Below are 20,378 nucleotides of genomic sequence, written 5' to 3' on the forward strand. Positions count from 1 at the left end.
AACATGTCCTTACTTTGTAGGAAAACCAGAAAAGTAGTAGTAGTAGGAGTAGTAGACTTACATGTACTGTATTTAGATGTTCTTACATATAATTAAGCTAGAACCCTGTCAGAGAAAATACACTCAAGTAATATACTCACGTTTTGCTTAAGCATATACACTCACTGGCCACTTTATTACGACCACATGTCCAACTGCTTATTAACACAAATACTGAATCAGCCAATCACATAGCAGAAACTCAGTGCATTTAGGCATGTAGACATGGCCAAGAAGCTGATGCTGCTGTTCAAACCAAGCATCAGAATGGGGAAAGAAAGGTGATTTAAGTGACTTTGAATGTGGCATGGTTGTTGGTGCCAGACGGGCTGGTCTGAGGATTTCAGAAACTGCTGATCTACTGGGATTTTCATGAGACAGAGAATGGTCCAAAAAAGAGAAAAAATTCATTGAGTTGCAATTCTTCCAGCAATATAAGGCACCATGTTTTAAAGCATGAATTATATCAGATTGGTTTCGACTTGACAATGAGTTCACTGTACTCGATTGGCCTCCACAGTCACCAGTTCTCAATCCAGTAGAGCACCTTTGGGATGTGGTTGAACGGGAGATTTGCATCATGGATCTGAAGCTGACAAATCTATAGCAACTGCGTGATGCTATCATGTCAGTATGGACCAGGCACTCTGAGGAATGTTTTCAGTACCTTGTTGAATCTATGCCATGAAGGATTAAGGCAGTTCTGAAGGCAAAAGGGGTCCAACCCGAGACTAGCAAGGTGTACCTAATAAAGTGGCCGGTGAGTGTATATGTAATTTTGTAAAAGCAGGGTTAGTTGTTACTCAACTGTCTTTTAAGTGTAGGGTTTGGCTGAAGCCATCTTGTTGAAGGGAGACTTGCTCTGTTTGGAAGCAGCAAGAAAGTCGGCTGTACAGACAGGTAGTGAGTGTTCATTCCATCGCTTGGGTGCTAGTCCACAAAAGACTCTGGAGGAATGTCTTCCCTGTCTGTTGAAGTGTGTTGGATCAAAACGTGATTGTGCTCATACTGTGTGAAAGAAACTGGGTTTGGTTTGCTCATGTCGTGGTGCGTGTAAATATGTTTGACTCGTGTTTGTTTTCGTTGGTGTGTTTAGATGTTGATGAGTGTGAGAAGCAGCCATGTGGTAATGGAACGTGTAAGAACACCGTGGGCTCCTACAACTGCCTTTGTTACCCGGGATTCCAGCTGTCACACAACATCGACTGCATTGGTAACACAAAAGCTTGCAGAGACACAAGCACCCACAAAAATATACATAACATCAATGGAATTAGTAGTAAACACACACACACACACACTTATGCTCAGGACTTAGTGAAGGCTCAAATGTGATGATGATGAAATGTTTCTGGGAAAATTCAGCTGTCTACTGGGTGTGTTTGGCTGCAACACTGCAGCCCTTCTGTCTCTCTCTCTTTCTCTCTCTCTCTCACACACACACACACACACATGAATACATATTCCAACAGTGTTTAATTTAAAGATTCATACATGCTCTTATTGTACAATATGTGTATAAAAAGTGTTGTGTATTATATGTTTTTTTTGTTTAGATATTGATGAGTGTACTACACAGAGAATATGCCGGAATGGAAACTGTATAAACACAGATGGTTCCTTCATCTGTGTTTGTCAGGAGGGTTATGAACTTTCTCCAGATCGTAGGATGTGTGTGGGTAAGTGAAGCACACTCTGCTTTTCTTGATGCTCATGTTTACCAGTGACCTGATTCAGCAGTGCTCTGTCTCTCTCTCCATTCTGATTGGCCATATTCCCCCCTACACACACACCCACCTCTATCCCCAATCCACCCACTCTACCCCCGATTGGCCATTCTCTCGCAGATACCAATGAGTGTGTTCTCAAACCTACGGCTTGTAGTCCAGGCACCTGTCAAAATCTGGATGGCTCATTCAGATGTATCTGCCCTCCTGGATACTATGTGGAAGATGAAAGATGTGAAGGTAAGTCTCCAGCAAAGTAAACAGTCCTTCCTACCAGTCTCCTTTACATATTTTTTAAAAGTCCTATGTTGTGCTCTGGCTGCAGCTTATAAAAAGTGGTGTAGCGTGGGTTCACCTCGTACAGTAAGTGGTTGTTGGCTGATGGGTGGATTTGGATGCAGTGAACCTACAAGAGAAGTATCTGTGGTTAACCTTAGCAAAAAGTAGTATACTTAAAGTTCATTTTAATAAGTATACTTCAGTATAAATATAAGTATAGCAAGTATACTACAGACCATAAGTGTACTAGAAAGTATACCAATTTAATATTTTTTCGGACTAAATTGGAACATTTCTAGTTTATAATATAAAACTTTATTGTATAAAACTAGTATACTCATCTATATGCTATCAATGTACTTGGTATATCCTTCTCGTATGCTTAAAGTATACCAAGTACACAAGTACACTTATCAATATACTGCCATTGTACTAGTTATACTTCGAGTCTATTTTTATTGTACATTTTAAGTATACTGTTATTTCACTAGTTTACTTTAGGTTTGCTTGGTACATTACTTACTATTACTAGTAGCTTACTATTTGTGTACTTGAAATATACTCCTTAAAGTTTACTGTATGTAAACTTGTGATGCAGTGTGTGATGCATTTACAAAATCACAAGACAGATTGTTGAAAACAAGTTTGATATATTTTCAAACATTTCACACATTTCAAAAACAAATACATATGAAATAAAGTCCTTCCTTACTGGAGAAAATGAAAGGAAAAAGTGTACATTTGCATGTAAAAAAATATATAAACATAATGGTCTCTCCAAGATCAAGTCCTTGTTTGTAAAAAGTGGTAATGAAATGAAATTTTTACACCACATTCGCAATTTGTCCTCTGCTTTTAACCCATCTGTGCAGTTAGAACAAACACACACACACACACACACACACACACTAGTGATTACTAGGAGGCTGTGGATCACACGTGCCCAGAGCGGTGGGCAGCCCTAGCACGGCACCCGGGGAGCAGTTGGGGTTAGGTGCCTTGCTCAAGGGCACCTCAGTCATGGCCTCAGGCCTGGGAATCGAACCCACGACCCTCCGGTCACAAGACCAGTTCCCTACCACCAGGCCATGAGTGCCCCTGTGTGACGATGTGGTCATGTGGCCATTTCTGTAATGTGACGCTGGGGTGCGAGATAAGGACGAGGCATGGAGTCCTATCTTGCGGTACAAACGGCACTTTATTTAACACATGAAAAGTGAATACAGCGCTCGTGAAACACTTATACATGTAAACATGATCGACTCTGACAAAGACGAGCATGGGACACTGCGCAAACGCACATTAAATAGACAAACCACATAAGCTCAGAGTGATGACGAGACGAGCCACAGGTGAGACCAATTAACACACTCAGACACAACCACACCCACGAAGATCCACAGACAACTAGACATAGACAACATAAACACACGCCCAAAGGGGAGGGGTCAGGGGCTGTAGCGTGACAGGTAAAGCAAAACTTGTGCATATACTTGTAAAAATGTTAACATAAACATAACATTTTAAACTCCAGCATTACACTATTAATATATAAATTAAAAGTTAAGCATGAGTCAATTACTTGACCTTATTATGCACTTGGAGCAAGATATAGTAAGTATTAGTACTTTGTGGCAGAAAGATGTAAAAAGTATACTAAAGTATAAGTATTAATGTACTTAGTCCTAGACTTCTGTTTATACTTTTCAGTATAAGCCAAGTATACTTCACTATACTATTCTTAAGTATCTAAAATATAGTTTATAAAAAGTCACCTTCAAGTATACTTCCTCAGTTTTAGTAAAAAATAAGTATACTCATAGTACACTTGAATAAACTTCTTTTTGCTAAGGGTAGGAAAACAGCACTTAGTTGATACACACAAACTAAGCATCCACACCCTGACAGTCATTTACTTTTTCCCAGTAGGCAATTTAATGTAAATGCTGTGGTTTGTTTAAACCAGCTCTGTTAAAGGCTGTGAACTCTGACTGGCACTGACGTGCTTTGAATGCACCAGATGCAGTTAGTGTCCAGGGCTGTTAGTCAGATCTTTGGGGTTATTAGCTTCACTCAGTAGCAATAACCGGCTGGGGTTCGAAGCACGCTTTTCTTCTATATATGCAAGAAACTGCTCTGTACAGAACAACCGCCTGGAAGAGGAGATTTGCCGGTCAACAAGACACTAATATGTCCCTAATGTAACTCCAGAAATGGTTCCGTCTCTCTTGTGCAGACATTGATGAGTGTGCTCAGACTCCAGACATCTGTGTTTTCGGGATATGTGAGAATACAGCGGGAAGTTTCAAGTGCCAGTGTCCTGAAGGGTTCCAGCTCGCCTCAAATGGAAGGAGATGTGTGGGTGAGTCATTTCTGCTGCACACACATTCTTAGTGTTCCCAGCAGATTCCCACCAAACCAGCATGAATTCCATCTTGCAGCCAGAATTCTGATCCCATCAACACAGGTCCTGCAGCAGGTTGGTGATCCTTTCAGAGTTGATACAGACACGAGTGCTTGAATAGACTCAGGATTAGACTGTGGAGTAAAGTCACAAGTAGCTTCAGAGGTGGACTCTGGGATATACTCTGGGATATTCTATGGAGTGGACTCTGGAGAGGACTTTGGAGTTGACTCTGGGATTGGACTGTGGAGTATACTCTAGGGCAGGGATGTCAAAGTCAAATACACCGAGGGCCAAAAAAAAATCAAATTTGCTACAAGCCGAGGGCCGGACTGGTTCAATGTTTATTAAAACATATCGAAATGATTGCACATAGCCTATTGAACCAAGACCTAACACAGTGTATATTATTTAATGCTTAAATGAATAAAGCAATATTTTTGTATGGATCTGTCAGTAATTTCAAGTGAAAACATTTTTCAACAAACAAACAGATAAAAACAAACTTCCTTCAAAGAAAACATGTCCTGTACATTAAATGAATAAAGTAATAAAGGTTTGAAAAGTGTTGGAATTTAGGCTAAAGTACTTGAAAATGCTTGAAATTGTAACTACTTCGTTTCACAACAAATATCTGTCTGACTGAACAGTTCTCTTGTATTACGTTAACAAATACGAACCTCTTGTAATTCCAGGACGAAACATGAGAGAACCTGAAGAAGTTGAGATTGGGCGTTTTGAAAATAAATGATTAAGTAATGCCAATAAAAAGCCAATTATTTCGAATCATTTCGAATATATGTATAAATATTTAACATAATTAAGTTTATCGTGCTGTGAAATATTGAAATGGATCTTGAAAGTGACGTACAAGTGTTTTAATTCCACCTTATAAAGGTGTATGAGCCCAGCAAACATGACTTTGTTCATTGCGCTGAGGCGCGGCGTGCGCAAAGTTACAAAATTCGAGAGGTGCATGACCTCACGAGTCGATAGCGTGCGAGGCCCTCGCGCATGGGTGGAGCCACTGCAATTACGTCATTTTCATCGCGCGGACCCTTGTCGCTTGTGCGCGCTGCAGTTTTTTTGCGGGCTACCGTTGCATTGTGGGGAATGTAGTGTTTGTGCGTGCAAAACACCAGCGGGCGGCTGTGGCCTGCGGGCCGGTTCTAATAGTAATTGAATATCATCCAGGGGGCCATAGATAATCAATTCGTGGGCCTTGACTTTGACACATGTGCTCTAGGGTATACTCTGGAGTGGACCCTAGGAGAGTCGAGTGAAATCTGTTATACTCTGGAGTGGACTCTGAGATTGGACTTTGGGGTAGATTCTGGGATTGGACTCTGGGATGGACTCAAATGAAATCTTGGGAATACTCTGGAGAGGACTCTGGAGTGGACTCTAGGATTGAAATGTGGAGTGGACTCTAAGGTATACTCTGGATTGGAATCTGGAGTGGAATCTGGGTATACTCTGGAGTGGACTCTCGGATCTACTCTGGGACTGTGGAGTAGATTCTAGGCTAAACTCAAGTAGGCTAGGCTAGGCTTTTTATCATAACTTTGTTGCTTGTTAGCTGTTGTTGGCTGTAATTAGTCACTCCAGGTGTAGTTTTGTCCTGGTCCAAGGTGTGAATTAAGGGGCGGGCATAGCACTAACTAAAACAGATAAATTAGGACAACTCCGCTACATATCTGTAGCGGTATGCAGTAACTTTCTATGCTCTTTGATTTATCTACTTTCCTCCACAGACACGGAATCTCTAACCCAGCTAAGTCTCAACCCATTCTGCCATTCTCTTTCCCTACTAGTATCCATAAAGCTTGTTCTATTCCATAATGTGTCTGCCAATTCCTGTACATGTATCTCACAGAGCTCATAGATACCATCATAGCCATCACAACACCAAGAACCTAATTTACCCACAATGTTCACCACAAACTCCAATCACAGTGACTGGAGGACTCTGGAATTGCCAATCTGCTGTCCAGAAGGCTGACTTCATCTAAGCTCTTGCATCCCTCCACTTGCTACACTTCTTGGCTCTGACCAAAACCTGGATCACTCCAGAGAACTCTGCAACTCCAGCTGCTCTGTCCTCTGCCTTCTCATTCACTCATTCCCCACAACGCCTTGGAACGGGAGGTGGCACAGGTCTACTTTTATCTCCAGAGTGGCGTTTCACCCAACTTTCCTTTTCAGCTCTTCAATTTCTTCCTTTGAGTTCCATGCTATCACTGTATCCTACCCCACTATTTTTCACATCATTGTGATTTATCGCCCTCCAGGTTCCCTTGAGAACTTCATTGACGAACTTGATACCCTCCTCAGTCAATTCACCATTGAAGCAAACCCGCTCATTCTCCTTGGAGACTTCAACCTTCCATCCAACAAACTTAATTCATCTTGCATCCTTTCATTACTGTCGTCATTTGACCTCACCATCAACCCATCCACTGCGACTCATAGAGCAGGCAACATTCTGGACCTGGACCCGTATTTATCAAACTTCTTAGAATTACTCCTAAGAATGCTGCTAAGAATTGACTTGTGTCTAAAATAATTCTTAGTTAAAAGCTGAGACTAAAAGTTAGTTATCAAGCCTCTCAGTCTCAGTGTAGGAGTAATTCTTAAGTGTCAGTCTCAGAGCTGATTTACGACACCTGGCTGTGCCGCAAAGCTGATCCTGGACGACGTCGTTTCAAAACCCCTGCAAGAACCAATCACTGGATCGGATTTCATGTTCAATAATATTTCCTGAGAAATGTAAAGATAAAATTCAGAAAATGTTGAAATACCTTCATATTTAACTTAATAATGTTGCAGTCATAATTTTTGTGAAATAACACAGCGTATTTACATAGTTGATAAATAATCCATTAAATCCATTAAAAAATATTTCATATCTACCTTTAAGTATGTGACACGCACTGGTATGTATAACTGTCCCCTTCTTTGTTTTGTTATATATTTTCTCAGATTTATTTTAGATACTGCATACATTCTAACTGAATTACATTTAGGCGGAGGACCACCGGGCAAGTTTCTTAGCGCATTTTGTGAGGTGGTGCAGTGTATCATGGGGGAAGACACTGGTGATCTGTGAAGTGGAGGGGGGTCAGGATCCTGCATTAATGAAATTCTAAAACATATCTCAAAGACAAGGTTTTTATCATTTATTTAGATTTGCACACAAACACTGTGATGCTAATTGTCACTTCAAAATAATTGCTTCTGTCAGTAATAAAGAAGCTGCTCGTGCTCCCGACCCTGCTGGCTTGAGCGCAGATTCTCCATCTGCCCCTCCCTCTCTGACAGCGCTTCCAAACACCTCCAGTCATGAATGGCTGGAGGAAAAGTGAGCGTCTGAAGGACATCTGGCCGAGGACTCACTCCCAAATGACATACAATAACTGACAAGGCAGACGTCAAAGCTTAAAATTAAAGTATTAAAATCGCAGCATGAATATTACACTCTTGCACAAAAAAATGAAAGGAAGAAAAAAAAATTTTAACCCATGCTTATCTTAATGCCTAATTATTGTGCATATTTGTAAGAGTGATTATTATACTTGAGTTTTGATAACTGGCACTTACACTTAACTCTGTGAGAAGGAGCAAATCTAAGAATTTTTCAGCACTTAAGTCCAAAATTCCACTCTAAGAAATAAATAAGACTGCTCCAGAGGACTCATAAGTCGTTAAGAGTTGCCACTAGGGGGCTGAGATGGCACTGAGAAGACAGAGACGCGTGCAAACCTTCATTTTAGGTACACATTTCAATTTTATAGATATATAAATATGCACAATGCACAAATATGCACAATAATTAGGCATTAAGATAAGCATGGGTTTAAATTTTTTTTTCGTGCAAGAGTGTAATATTCATGTTGCAATTTTAATACTTTAATTTTAAGCTTTGACGTCTGTCTTGTCAGTTATTGTATGTCATTTGGGAGTGAGTCCTCTGCCAGACTTCCTTCAGATGCTCACTTTTCCTCCAGCCATTCATCACTGGAGGTGTTTGGACGCGCTGTCAGAGAGGGAGGGGCAGATGGAGAATCTGCGCTCAAGCCAGCAGGGTCGGGAGCACGAGCAGCTTCTTTATTACTGACGGATGCAATTATTTTGAAGTGACAATTAGCATCACAGTGTTTGTGCGCAAATCTAAATAAATGATAAAAACCTTGTCTTTGAGATAAGTATTCAAATTTCATTAATGCAGGATCCTGACCCCCCTCCACTCCACAGATCACCGCATTGTCTTCCCCAATGATACGCTGCACCACCTCACAAACTGCGCTAAGAGGCTTGCCCGGTGGTCCTCCGCCTGAATGTGATTCGGTTAGAATGTATGCAGTATCCAAAATAAATCTGAGAAAATATATGAATAACAAAAGAAAGAAGGGAAAATTATACATACCAGTGCGTGTCACATACTTAAGATATGTGATAGATATGAAATATTTTTTAATGGATTATTTATTAACTATGTAAATACGCTGTGTTATTTCACAAAAAATATGACTGCAACATTATTAAGTTAAATATGAAGGTATTTCAACATTTTCTGAATTTTATCTTGACATTTCTCAGGAAATATTATTGAACATGAAATCCGATCCAGTGATTGGTTCTTGCAGGGGGTTTTGAAACGACGTCATCCAGGATCAGCTTTGCGGCACAGCCAGGTGTCGTAAAACAGCTCTGAGACTGACACTTAAGAATTGCTCCTACACTTCGCTTAAAGTGAGACTGAGATGCTTGATAACTAACTTTTAGTCTCAGCTTTTAACTAAGAATTATTTTAGACATAAGTCAATTCTTAGCAGCATTCTTAGGAGTAATTCTAAGAAGTTTGATAAATACGGGCCCAGGTCTTTACACGAGACACCAGAACATCGGACATCACAGTCACCCCACTCCACCTGTGAGACCATCACTTTCTATCCTTTTCTTTTCCCCTCCCTGCCATCTCCACTCACACTTCCCCTGTACATTCTTCTTACTTTAATCCAAAAGTGCGCTCCATAAATCCCTCAACACTTGCTGCCACTATTTTGTCCTCCCTTCCTCATCAGAATTGACACAATTACTGATACTTTCCTCTCTATGCTCTCTTCATCCATCAATCTTCTCTGTCCTCCCTCCTCTAGGCTTAAGAGATCTGTTCCATTCACCCCTGGCTAACTCAAGTGCTACGCAGCCACAGGAGAGATCTAAGAACTGCTGAGAGGAGGTGGAAAAGAAGTCACCTAGATTCAGACCTCCACTCATATCAATCTCTCCTTTCAAAGTTCTCACTGGAAGTCACATCAGCAAAGTCCACCTACTACAGAAAGAAATTTGAATCATCTGCATCCTATCCACGCAAGCTATTCAGCATTTTTTCCTCTCCCCCTCCTCCATCCTCACTCACTCCTGAGGATTTTGTCATCTTCTTTGAAGAGAAGATTGCAGCAGTCCGTCAGTCCTTCTCCCCAGCTCCCAACCTTCCTACTAGTACCCCTAACCCAACACTCAACTCCTTGGCTTCTTTCTCCCCTCTCTCCTCACACAAGATACATCAACTTCTGACTTCTAGCAACCCTACTACATGCCCATTGAACCCAATTCCTTCCACTCTTTTCCAGAATATGTCAAGAGAACTCCTTCTGTTCATCTCGGCAATCATCAACAACTCCTTAGTTTCGGGTCATGTACCTACCGTGCTCAAGATGGCAAGGGTGGTACCAATCTTAAAAAAAGCAACACTTGACACCTCTGACATGAACAACTACAGACCGGTATCACTTCTTTCTTTTCTATCAAAAACTCTGGAGCGAGCAGTCTATGACCAATTATCTCTCTTCCTCATCCAGAACCAACTCCATGATCCTAATCAGTCTGGCTTCAAACGGGCACACTCAACAGAAACTGCCCTCAAAGCAGTGACCGAGAAGCTCCATGCTGCCAAGGCTAACAAGCTATCATCAGTTTTAATTCGTCTAGATCTTTCTGCAGCCTTTGACATGGTCAACCACTACATCCTCTTCTCTGTTCTTTCTAGCCTCGGTGTGACTGGCTCTGCTTGGAAATGGTTCCAGTCATATCTTGAAGACCGTTCCTATCAGGTAACATGGAGAGGATCTACATCCAATCCATGTAAACTTTCCACTGGAGTCCCCCAAGGCTCAGTCCTAGGCCATCTTCTCTTCTCTTTATATACTCGTTCCCTTGGTGACATTATTTTGTCTCATGGTTTCTCTTATCATTGCTATGCTGATGACACCCAGCTAATTCTTTCCTTCCCTCATTCTGACACCCAGGTTTCTAGGCGTATCTTGGCATGCTTAGCAGATATTGCTTCATGGATGACTGCTCAACACTTGAAGCTCAACCCTAGCAAAACTGAGCTTATGTACATTCCAGGAACCCCAAACCCACACAATGACCTCACAGTTTCCTTTGATAACACCTTGTTAACACCATCAGAAACTGCTCAAAGCCTGGGTGTAATGTTGGACAACGAGTTGTCCTTCTCAACACATGTTTCAAAGCTAACCAGATCTTGCAGATTTCTCCTCTGCAACTTATGGAGAATACGACCCTTCCTTTCACAGGAAGCTACTCAAGTGCTTGTGCAGTCTCTAGTAATCTCTAAGCTGGACTACTGCAATTCCCTAATTCAGAATGCTGCAGCACGACTGGTCTTCAATCTCCCAAGTTCTTACATGTGACTCCTCTGCTACGCTCTCTTCACTGGCTTCCAGTAGCATCACGCATCAGATATAAAACCTTGATGCTTGCTTACAAAGCCAAAATGGACTGGCCCCTCCCTACATGATGTCCATGGTAAAAAGCTGATCTGTACAGCGAACACTCAGAACCTCAAGCTTGGCTCGACTCGAAACTCCATGCTTAAAGTCTCATGGAAGACAAAGCTCCAGACTATTCTCCGTCCTGGCTCCAAGATGGTGGAACGATCTTCCATTAGCTGCTAGGACTGCAGAGTCTATTGCTATCTTCAAGCGTAGATTGAAGACTCACCTGTTTGTTGAGTTCTTACCAGAGCACTAACTCAGCTGATACCACTTGCCGTTGTTCTTAAATTGTATGTCTGTCTATGGTTATTTGTGCTTCTTGGCAAACGTCTAACTTGAAAAACACTAGGTAATGATATTGACTCCTGTAGTTTAGTAGTAGTCTGACTCAATGGTGTCTTGAATTCTGGCCTATCCATACTATTACCTAGGATGTATTCTGTGATCAGAAGAAAAGCACTTTGTAAGTCGCTCTGGATAAGAGCGTCTGCTAAATCCCGTAAATGTAAATGTAAGTAGTCTCTCCTTTATACTGCACCCGCACAATGCTTTTTGGTTTTGTTTGTTTCATTTGTTAGGAATTTTCTTGGCACAGTATGACAGTAGTACAGTAATCATCATTTCTGACAGTAGTACAGTAATTATAGTATGACAGTAATACAGTAATCATCATAGTATGACAATAGTACAGTAATCATAGTATGAGAGTAGTACACAAATCATGGTATGACAGTAGTCATCATAGTTTGACAGTAGTACAGTAATCATAGTATGACAGTAGTACAGTAATCATCACAGTATGACAGTAGTACAGTAAGTGCTTCTCACTTCTCACTTTCTTATGAGTCTGTTAATATTCTGTATCTGGCACAGTTCTTTGTTGCCCCCTACTGACCTGCTCTGAAAATGGGGCTTCAACATTTCATCTAAGCTGTTTAATTAACTGCACCTTCAACCAAAACAAAACCCCCAAGATCACTCCCACTCTCTCACCCTCTCCCACTCTCTCTCACTCTCCCTCCCATTCCCACTCTCACTCCCACTCTCTCTCCCTCCCATTCCCACTCTCTCTCCCACTCTCACCCTCTCCCACTCTTTCACCCTCTCCCACTCTCACTCCCACTCTCTCACCCACTCCCACTTCCATTCCCACTCACACTCCCACTCTCACTCATACACCCACACTTACACCCACTCATACACTCACTCCCACTCTTACACTCACACTTACACCCACTCATACACCCACTGCCACTCATAAACCCACACTTACTCTCTCTCTTACACCCACTCCCACTCTTACATCCTCACTTACACCCACTTTTACACCCACTCCCACTTTTACACCCACTCCCAAACTTACACCCACTCATACACCCACTCTCACTCTTACACCCACTTCCACTCTTACACCCACTCATACACCCACTCCCACTCTTACATCCACACTTACTCTCACTCTTACACCCACTCCCACTTACAACCACATTTACACCCACTCATGCACCCACTCTCACTCATACACCCACTCCCACTCTTACTCCCACACTTACTCTCAGTCTTACACCCACTCCCACTCTTACACCTACACTTACAACAACTCCCACTCTTACACCCACTTTCACTCTTACACCCACACTTACACCCACTCATACACCCACACTTACACCCACTCATACACCCACTCCCACTCTTACACCCACACTTACACCCACTCTCACCCTTACACCCACACTTACACCCACTCATACACCCACTCCCACTCTTTCATTCACACTTACACCCACTCATACACCCACTCTCACTCTTACACCCACTTACACCCACTCATACACCCACTCTCACTCTTACACCCACTCCCACACTTACACCCACACTTACAACCACTCATACACCCACTCCCACTCTTACACCCACACATACACCCACTCTCACACCCACACTTACACCCACTCATACACCCACTCATACACCCACTCTCACTCATACACCCACTCCCACTCTTACACCCACACATACACCCACACTTACACCCACTCATACACCCACTCATACACCCACTCTCACTCATACACCCACTCCCACTCTTACACCCACACATACACCCACTCTCACACCCACACTTACACCCACTCATACACCCACTCATACACCTACTCTCACTCTTCCACCCACTCATACACCTACTCTCACTTTTACACCCACACTTACACCCACTCATACACCCACTTCAGCTCTCACTCATACACCCACTCCCACTCTTTCATTCACACTTACACCTACTTAAACACCCACTCTCACTCTTACACCCACACTTACACCCACTCTCACTCATACACCCACTCTCACTCTTACACCCACTCCCACACTTACACCCACACTTACACCCACTCTCACTCTTACACCCACACTTACACCCACTCATACACCCACTCCAACTCTCACTCATACACCCACTCCCACTCTTTCATTCACACTTGCACCCACTCATACACCCATTTTCACTCCCACTCATACACTCACTCCCAAACACACCCACTCACACCAACTCCCTCTCACAGTGGGTACATTCCTAGATCGCAAACTCTGGTGGTGTGATGTCAGCAGAGTTAAACCAGGAATTAGTCTAAGGAATTAGACAAACATTACACAGACACAGTAAAAATAATGTATCATCTAACGCCAACACACACACAATTTGCTGTTCCTGTGCGTGTCTGTCTGCCTCTCTGTCTGTCTCTCTCACTCATGCTCCCTGTCTGTCTCAGATATGAGGGAGAGTTTTTGCTACACCAAGTTTGAGAGTGGCAGGTGTTTGGCCCCGAAGCCTCTGAACACGACAAAAGGCCACTGCTGCTGCAGTGCCATGCCGGGGCAGGGCTGGGGCAGCCCCTGTGAGATCTGCCCTAGCATAAACGAAGGTAACACACACACACACACACATATGTACACTGCCCACGGTGGCGTTCGCATCCGCCCTGTCACAGTATTTACAACCATGTTCGGCGCATGGCCTGCGGGAGAGCGCATCTGCGTTACCATGCACGCGTCCGGGCCGGTGTTTGATGACGAAGTCAAACTCTTGCAGCCGTGTTAGCCAGCGCGCTAGTTGGCCCTCGGGTTCCCTAAAGTTGACCAACCATTGTAGCGACACGTGATCCGAACGCAGTTCAAAGCTCACGCCATCGACGTACGGCCAAAAATGACCCAGCGACTCCACCACCGCCAGGAGCTCGCGTCGAGTTACACAATAGTTTCTCTCTGTTTTGGACAAGCGCCTGCTAAAATACGCGATCACTCTCTCTGAGCCGTCCTGCAGCTGCGACAGGACGCCGCCTATGCCGTGATCGCTCGCATCCGAGTCCACGATAAACGGTAGCGAAAAATTAGGGAACGCCAGAATCGCACAGAGAGCGTTTTAAGCCCCGAAATGCTCGGTCCGCGGCGGCTGACCATAGGAACTTAGCCCCCCCCCCTTCGTCAGCTGGTGCAACGGTGTCGCTATGTCCGCGAAACTTGGTACGAAGCGCCTGTAGTACGACGCGAACCCCAGGAAACTTCTGAGTTGTCTCACATTTTTCGGTTCAGGCCAGTCTTTCACCGCTTTGGTCTTTTCGGGGTCAGTCTCCACGCCGTCCCCACTTACTACGTGTCCTAAGAATTTTACACGTCGCTGGAGCAGATTACATTTCGCCGGGTTTAATTTTAGGTTAGCGTCTTCAATCGTTTTGAACACCAGCTCTAAGTTCTCGATCGCCGCATCGAAGTCGTTTGCGTGGACAAGGACATCATCCAAATATACGACGCATTTGGATTTAGGGATTCTGGACAGCACGCGTTCCATGAGGCGCTCGAACGTGGCCGGCGAATTGCAAAGACCGAACGGCAGAACTTTAAAATGCCACAATTTATTTCCTATGGAGAAAGCCGTCTTCTCCCTGTCTTTTTTTTGCGAGCGGTACCTGCCAGTACCCGCTACGCAGGTCGAGCGAGCTGAACCAACACGAACCGGATAGTTGGTCTAGGGTATCATCGATCCTAGGAATTGGATAAGAATCCGATTTTGTGATTGAATTTAGTTTGCGGTAGTCGACACAGAACCTCCAGGTGCCGTCCTTCTTTTTAGCTAGCACGACCGGGGCAGACCAGGGACTATTAGACGGTTCGATTACGCCCGCATCAGCCATGACTTTGATTAGTTTCCCGGCCGCCGCACGTTTTGAATGGGGCATCCGGTGAGGGCGGATCTTAATCGGTTCTGCGTTACCGGTTTCAATCGCATGCTCGGTCAAGCTGGTCCTTGTGCATTCGTTTTCCGAATCCGCAAATATGTGTTTAAAACGGTCGATAAGCCGTCGGAGTTCCTCGCTGTCGCGATCGGATAGCCCCTCACAGCTGCGAAAGCACATTTCGTTTATGTGATCACGTTCGGTATCGTTATGAGTACTAGTATTACCCGCCGCGCATTGCGTCGATAAGAGACGGTCACTCACCCCCTTGATGCCGCGGGTGGCTACGGGGAGCCCATTCAGAGACACGATGCCACGTTCCAGGTCGATAACAGCCCTTGTAGCCTCCAGGAAGTCCTTACCCAGGATGCACGACTCCCTGATATTGCTCACCCAGAAATGGTGTGCTTTCGGTCCTTGACCGTAGTCGACTTGCACATCAAGAGAGCCGAGCAGCTGTAGTCGCTCGCCGGATACTGTAAACAGTTCAGCGTTGTTGTTTCCTGGGTCGGGTGGGCGTACCTCTGCGGACACGTTCGGTTGGATCAAGGAGACTGACGAGCCCATGTCGATCAGAGCCCACACACTTGAATCCCCAAAACTGCATTTAACGTAGCAGCCGCTGCTCCCCGCAACCTGGAACACTCTCTCGTAGGGCGTTGGATAGGACATCGGGACCGCCGCGCCCCTTACTGGGTGGCCCCTCGGTCGTTTCCCGACAGCCTGCATCTACTGGCTCTGTGGTCCTTTTTTCTGCAGTTCCAGCACGCGATAGTTGAGTCCCCGGTGCCCTGGGTCACAGAGGTTCTGGGTTGAGTAGCGCCCCATATGCCGTTGCCGTGCGATAATATGAGCTCGACTCTTTCGGCCTCCGCCACTGCCTCACCCAGCGACGGTGGATTGGATAGACGTACTTGCAGCTGTAGTTCATCGGGTAGGAGCGCGTCGACAAAGAAATCCAGCGCTAGTTGCATCTGAGTTTGCCCGCTGAATGCCGGGTACGCTCTTCTCACCAACGCGGCTATCTCCGCAGCCAGGACTCCCAGACGTTCGCCTCTGTTGCGTCTCCTAGTTTTCAGCGTAGTCTTAGCGGACGACTCGCACGGTTGACGGCCGAAGCGGCACCTCAGGGCTCCGACCAGCATGTCCGGGTCCTGTCTGTCCTCCAGGGGTAGGTCAGCCAGCACCTGCAGGGCATCGTCTCGTAGGGCTAGGCTCAGGTAAAGTGCTGTCTTGGCGTTCGACCATTTGTCAAGCGCTGTCTTGGCGTTCGACCATTTGTCAAGCTGCGCCTCGTAGAGCGCCCAATCAACAGCGCCGTCGTAAGTTGGAAGCGCGTGACCAGCTTTGCTCGGAGGCGCCCAATCAACATGCCTGCTAGCTTGCGTTGAATTCGCCGGCAGTAGAAAGCGGTGTTCCGTGACGTCATCGGCTGGAGCGTCGTATTGCGGTTTCAGGTGTGCAGGGCGGCGGGTGACCGGGTTTCCGTGGCCCGCCCCCGGGTTGCGAGACGGCGGTGTGGGATCGGCGTAGTCTCGGCCCATGCTGTGTGGCCTTCTGCCGCTACAACCGTCCTCTAGTACCGCTAGACCCGAAGCTTCGGTTCCGTGGTACTGGTCTGGGTCCTCCATCAGCCGGCTGGTCCCTTCTGGCGAGAGGAGTCGAATCCCTTTGTCTCGCCTCGACATCCTCCACTTACACTGTTCGATCCTCTCTGCTAAAGCGTCAATTTCAGACTGCAGAGCCACTTCTGACACCAATGTAGCGTGTAGTGCGGAGGATTGATTAAAGGAACGAGCCATTTCTGAACACTTGCTTTCTTTATTAAGAAGCAGCCCTCTTTTTAACACGAAGGGGCAATGCTCGTGAACTCCCACCCCACATACATTGAATGGGTGCGGGTTATCGAGTGAGTACGGACACACGGGGGTGGTAGGTTTGACAGGCACATTAGGAACACTCATACATACATAAATTAAAAGCTTACATTGTACAGACACATTAATCACATAGCATTTTATCACAAGTACATTACAGACATTATAACACTAAACTTAGCGACCAAATATGACACGAAAGGGATTATGGGAATAGTACCGCCCTCCTAGCGGTCCCACGCTACAATATATATTATATATATATATATATATATATATAATAATATATATATTAACGCCGTTCGTTAATTTGATACTCTTATCGGGCGATATAAAAAATTATTCTTCGTTAATCTATTCTTAAAGTTGGGTTGGGAACTGGGTCAAAATAGGTAAGCAAACTATGATGACTTTCAACTTGATAGTTTAGCTCGGCTGTATTCCTAACCAAATTGCACAGTAGGGGCGAGAACGAGTTTTCAAACCTGTGAATTACAAATCGTATGTGTTTTTACATGGATGCAGCCACGAAGTCGCCAGGTTTGCTTCATGGAAAATTCATTTTTAGGAACGTAAAGTGTTACCGGAGCGGAGCTCGGAGTGGTCGTTTTCTGCATGGTCCTAGTGCTAGATTCGTCGCTATTTAAATATTCCCTTTTAACCGTTAAAACTGCAGAGGACCAAAACCGGCTTTTGAAAAAGTCCCCCCCAAATTACGTCCGTGAGGTTAAATGTACTAAATGTTGGCTTACATTTCAAATATCATGTTTAGCTGAATAAACATGTTATCAACCCCTTTTAATGTACAGTGTACATTGTACTGTACTGGCTTACAAATTTGTGTTTAACTGAATAAACCGTTGAACACGAGTAGCCTACATTTTATTGAGCATTTATTGAGTTTTTTTTCTTTAAGTATCAAAGTAGAACAGCTTTCTCAAGCAGTCATTGATGCATTTTGGAAACAGGAGATGAGCCCCTGGTCTAATGCACCCTCTGTATTAAGAAACCCTATCTCAAAGACTGACTTTTAGTCATTAATTGGGTAGCACGCATATGAGCCATTTTAATATAGATTAATCTAGATTAATTTCAAGATTTCAGTGAGATTAATCTAGATTTTAAAAATTAATCTATGCCCACCCCTAATATATATATATATATATATATATATATATATATATATATATATATATATATATATATATATACACACACACACACTCAAAGATATGTTCACATACACACACAACACACACAGATGCAGAGTTGTATAATCCAGGTTCAGAAAGTAAAAGTCCTCACCAGGATTTTGCTCAGGCTTCCACTAATTTTACCTGGATTGCACTAATTAGAAAATCTACCAAGCTTGAGCAAAATCCTGGTGAGGATTTTTACTTTCTGAACCCGGATTATACAACTCTGCACAGATGGATGCATGTATATATATGTTTTTGTGTTTGTATGTGGATGTGTGTTTTTGGTATTGTGTATGGTCATATGTGTGTATTCACATGGCTGTGTGTGTGTGTATTCAGAGGCCTTCAGGGACCTGTGTTTCGGTGTGGGGTTGCCTTATGGGGTGGATAAGCCTGAGGGTAAGAGGCCCCCTCTCCCTTTGCAGTCTCACACATCACTGCCTCCTCTCAGCCTGAGACATGTTTGCTGTCTGCGTGAGTACTGAATGAACTGACTGTTTGTGTCTCCTGCAGATACCGACGAGTGCAAAGATACCCCCAACATCTGCCAGAACGGCGTGTGCATTAACACAGACGGAGCCTTCCGCTGCGAGTGTCCCTTCGGCTACATCCTCGACTCCTCCAAGGTCAACTGTATAGGTCAGCGACCCCTGGTGGCTGTAAGGGGCTAGTGCAGGCTTTATGACCGAAGGTGGTCATTGTCTCGGTGCTCAGATGCAGGGCCACTGAGCCCTGATTTTCATCCTTTGTCCCATTTCCGTCCATTGTCCTCTCTCTTTCTGTCTCCCTCTATCTCCATGTTCCTCTCCCTCTCTCTCGCTCTCTCTCTCTCTCTCTCTCTCTCAGTTTAAGATGCTTTCTTGTAATGACTGTATTTCCACAGCTTGGGTTTAAAGGTTGAGTAGATTAAAACAACAGGAAATCAAATGTTATATATTTTGTGAAAATATATACAGCAGGAAAAAATACCTGACTGAAGACCATTTTAGTGTGACTGTGATCTAGTGTGACAGGGCTTTTTTTGCGCATGTGTATGCATGTGTGTGTGTCCCTTTTATGCCTGTGGAGGACTTTTTGCTAATATACAGCGCTTCTTGTGTTCCCCTAGCTGGCATGGTCCTGTCTGATACTTGAGAGGTTGTTAAATCTGGGATAATTAGTATACATTTTGGGAAGAATTCTTCAGGAATCTTTGAATTTTGAGCTTTCTGCTGGAACTTGCAGCTCTGTTTGGATTTTTTGTTTACACTGTTTGCAGCCAGCCAAGGGTTCTTGTGTCTGCTGGTCTCTGTAACCAGACGGTGATCAGTGAGTCTGTGCTCTATCAGGGTGGCTCTCCGTCTCTCATCAGTCACTGTGGTCAGATAGTCTGCCAATTATATAATAACATGATATTTAACATTGCATTCTGTCTCTCTGTCTCTCGCTCACTATCCCCCTACCCCTTACACCCATCCAGACATAGACGAGTGCTCGGTGGGGAATCCGTGTGGTAATGGCACCTGCACTAATGTGTTGGGTGGCTTTGAGTGCACATGTGATGAAGGTTTTGAACCTGGACCCATGATGTCCTGTGAAGGTACACACACATCTCTGGGTCTTCACCACTAGCAGTCAAAAAAGTGCCAAACATCCTGAGTTGCTGAGTCTGTGCTAGCGTCCTAACAGTTTTGTGTCTGTGCAGATGTGAACGAGTGCTCCCAGAATCCTCTCTTGTGTGCGTTCCGCTGTGTGAATACCTATGGCTCTTATGAATGTAAGTGCCCTGCAGGATATGTGCTTCGGGAAGACCAGAGGATGTGCAAAGGTATGAAAACA

At 44.3% G+C, this 20,378-nt stretch overlaps 1 protein-coding gene across 2 annotated transcripts in view; it reads left to right on the top strand.

The window, feature by feature from the left end:
• Positions 1-20,378, top strand: part of fbn1 (fibrillin 1) — a 98,174-nt gene that overhangs the window by 70,967 nt on the left and 6,829 nt on the right. For both annotated transcript variants that reach the window (XM_076994003.1, XM_076994004.1), the window contains exons 47-55: positions 1,136-1,252; positions 1,596-1,718; positions 1,887-2,006; positions 4,282-4,407; positions 14,024-14,176; positions 18,900-18,959; positions 19,074-19,199; positions 20,020-20,139; positions 20,245-20,367. In XM_076994003.1, the coding sequence (XP_076850118.1) occupies positions 1,136-1,252; positions 1,596-1,718; positions 1,887-2,006; positions 4,282-4,407; positions 14,024-14,176; positions 18,900-18,959; positions 19,074-19,199; positions 20,020-20,139; positions 20,245-20,367 (1,068 nt within the window). The remainder of the gene's footprint in view (positions 1-1,135; positions 1,253-1,595; positions 1,719-1,886; positions 2,007-4,281; positions 4,408-14,023; positions 14,177-18,899; positions 18,960-19,073; positions 19,200-20,019; positions 20,140-20,244; positions 20,368-20,378) is intronic.

This window comes from Brachyhypopomus gauderio, chromosome 2 (assembly GCF_052324685.1).
Source record: "Brachyhypopomus gauderio isolate BG-103 chromosome 2, BGAUD_0.2, whole genome shotgun sequence".
NCBI lineage: Eukaryota > Metazoa > Chordata > Actinopteri > Gymnotiformes > Hypopomidae > Brachyhypopomus > Brachyhypopomus gauderio.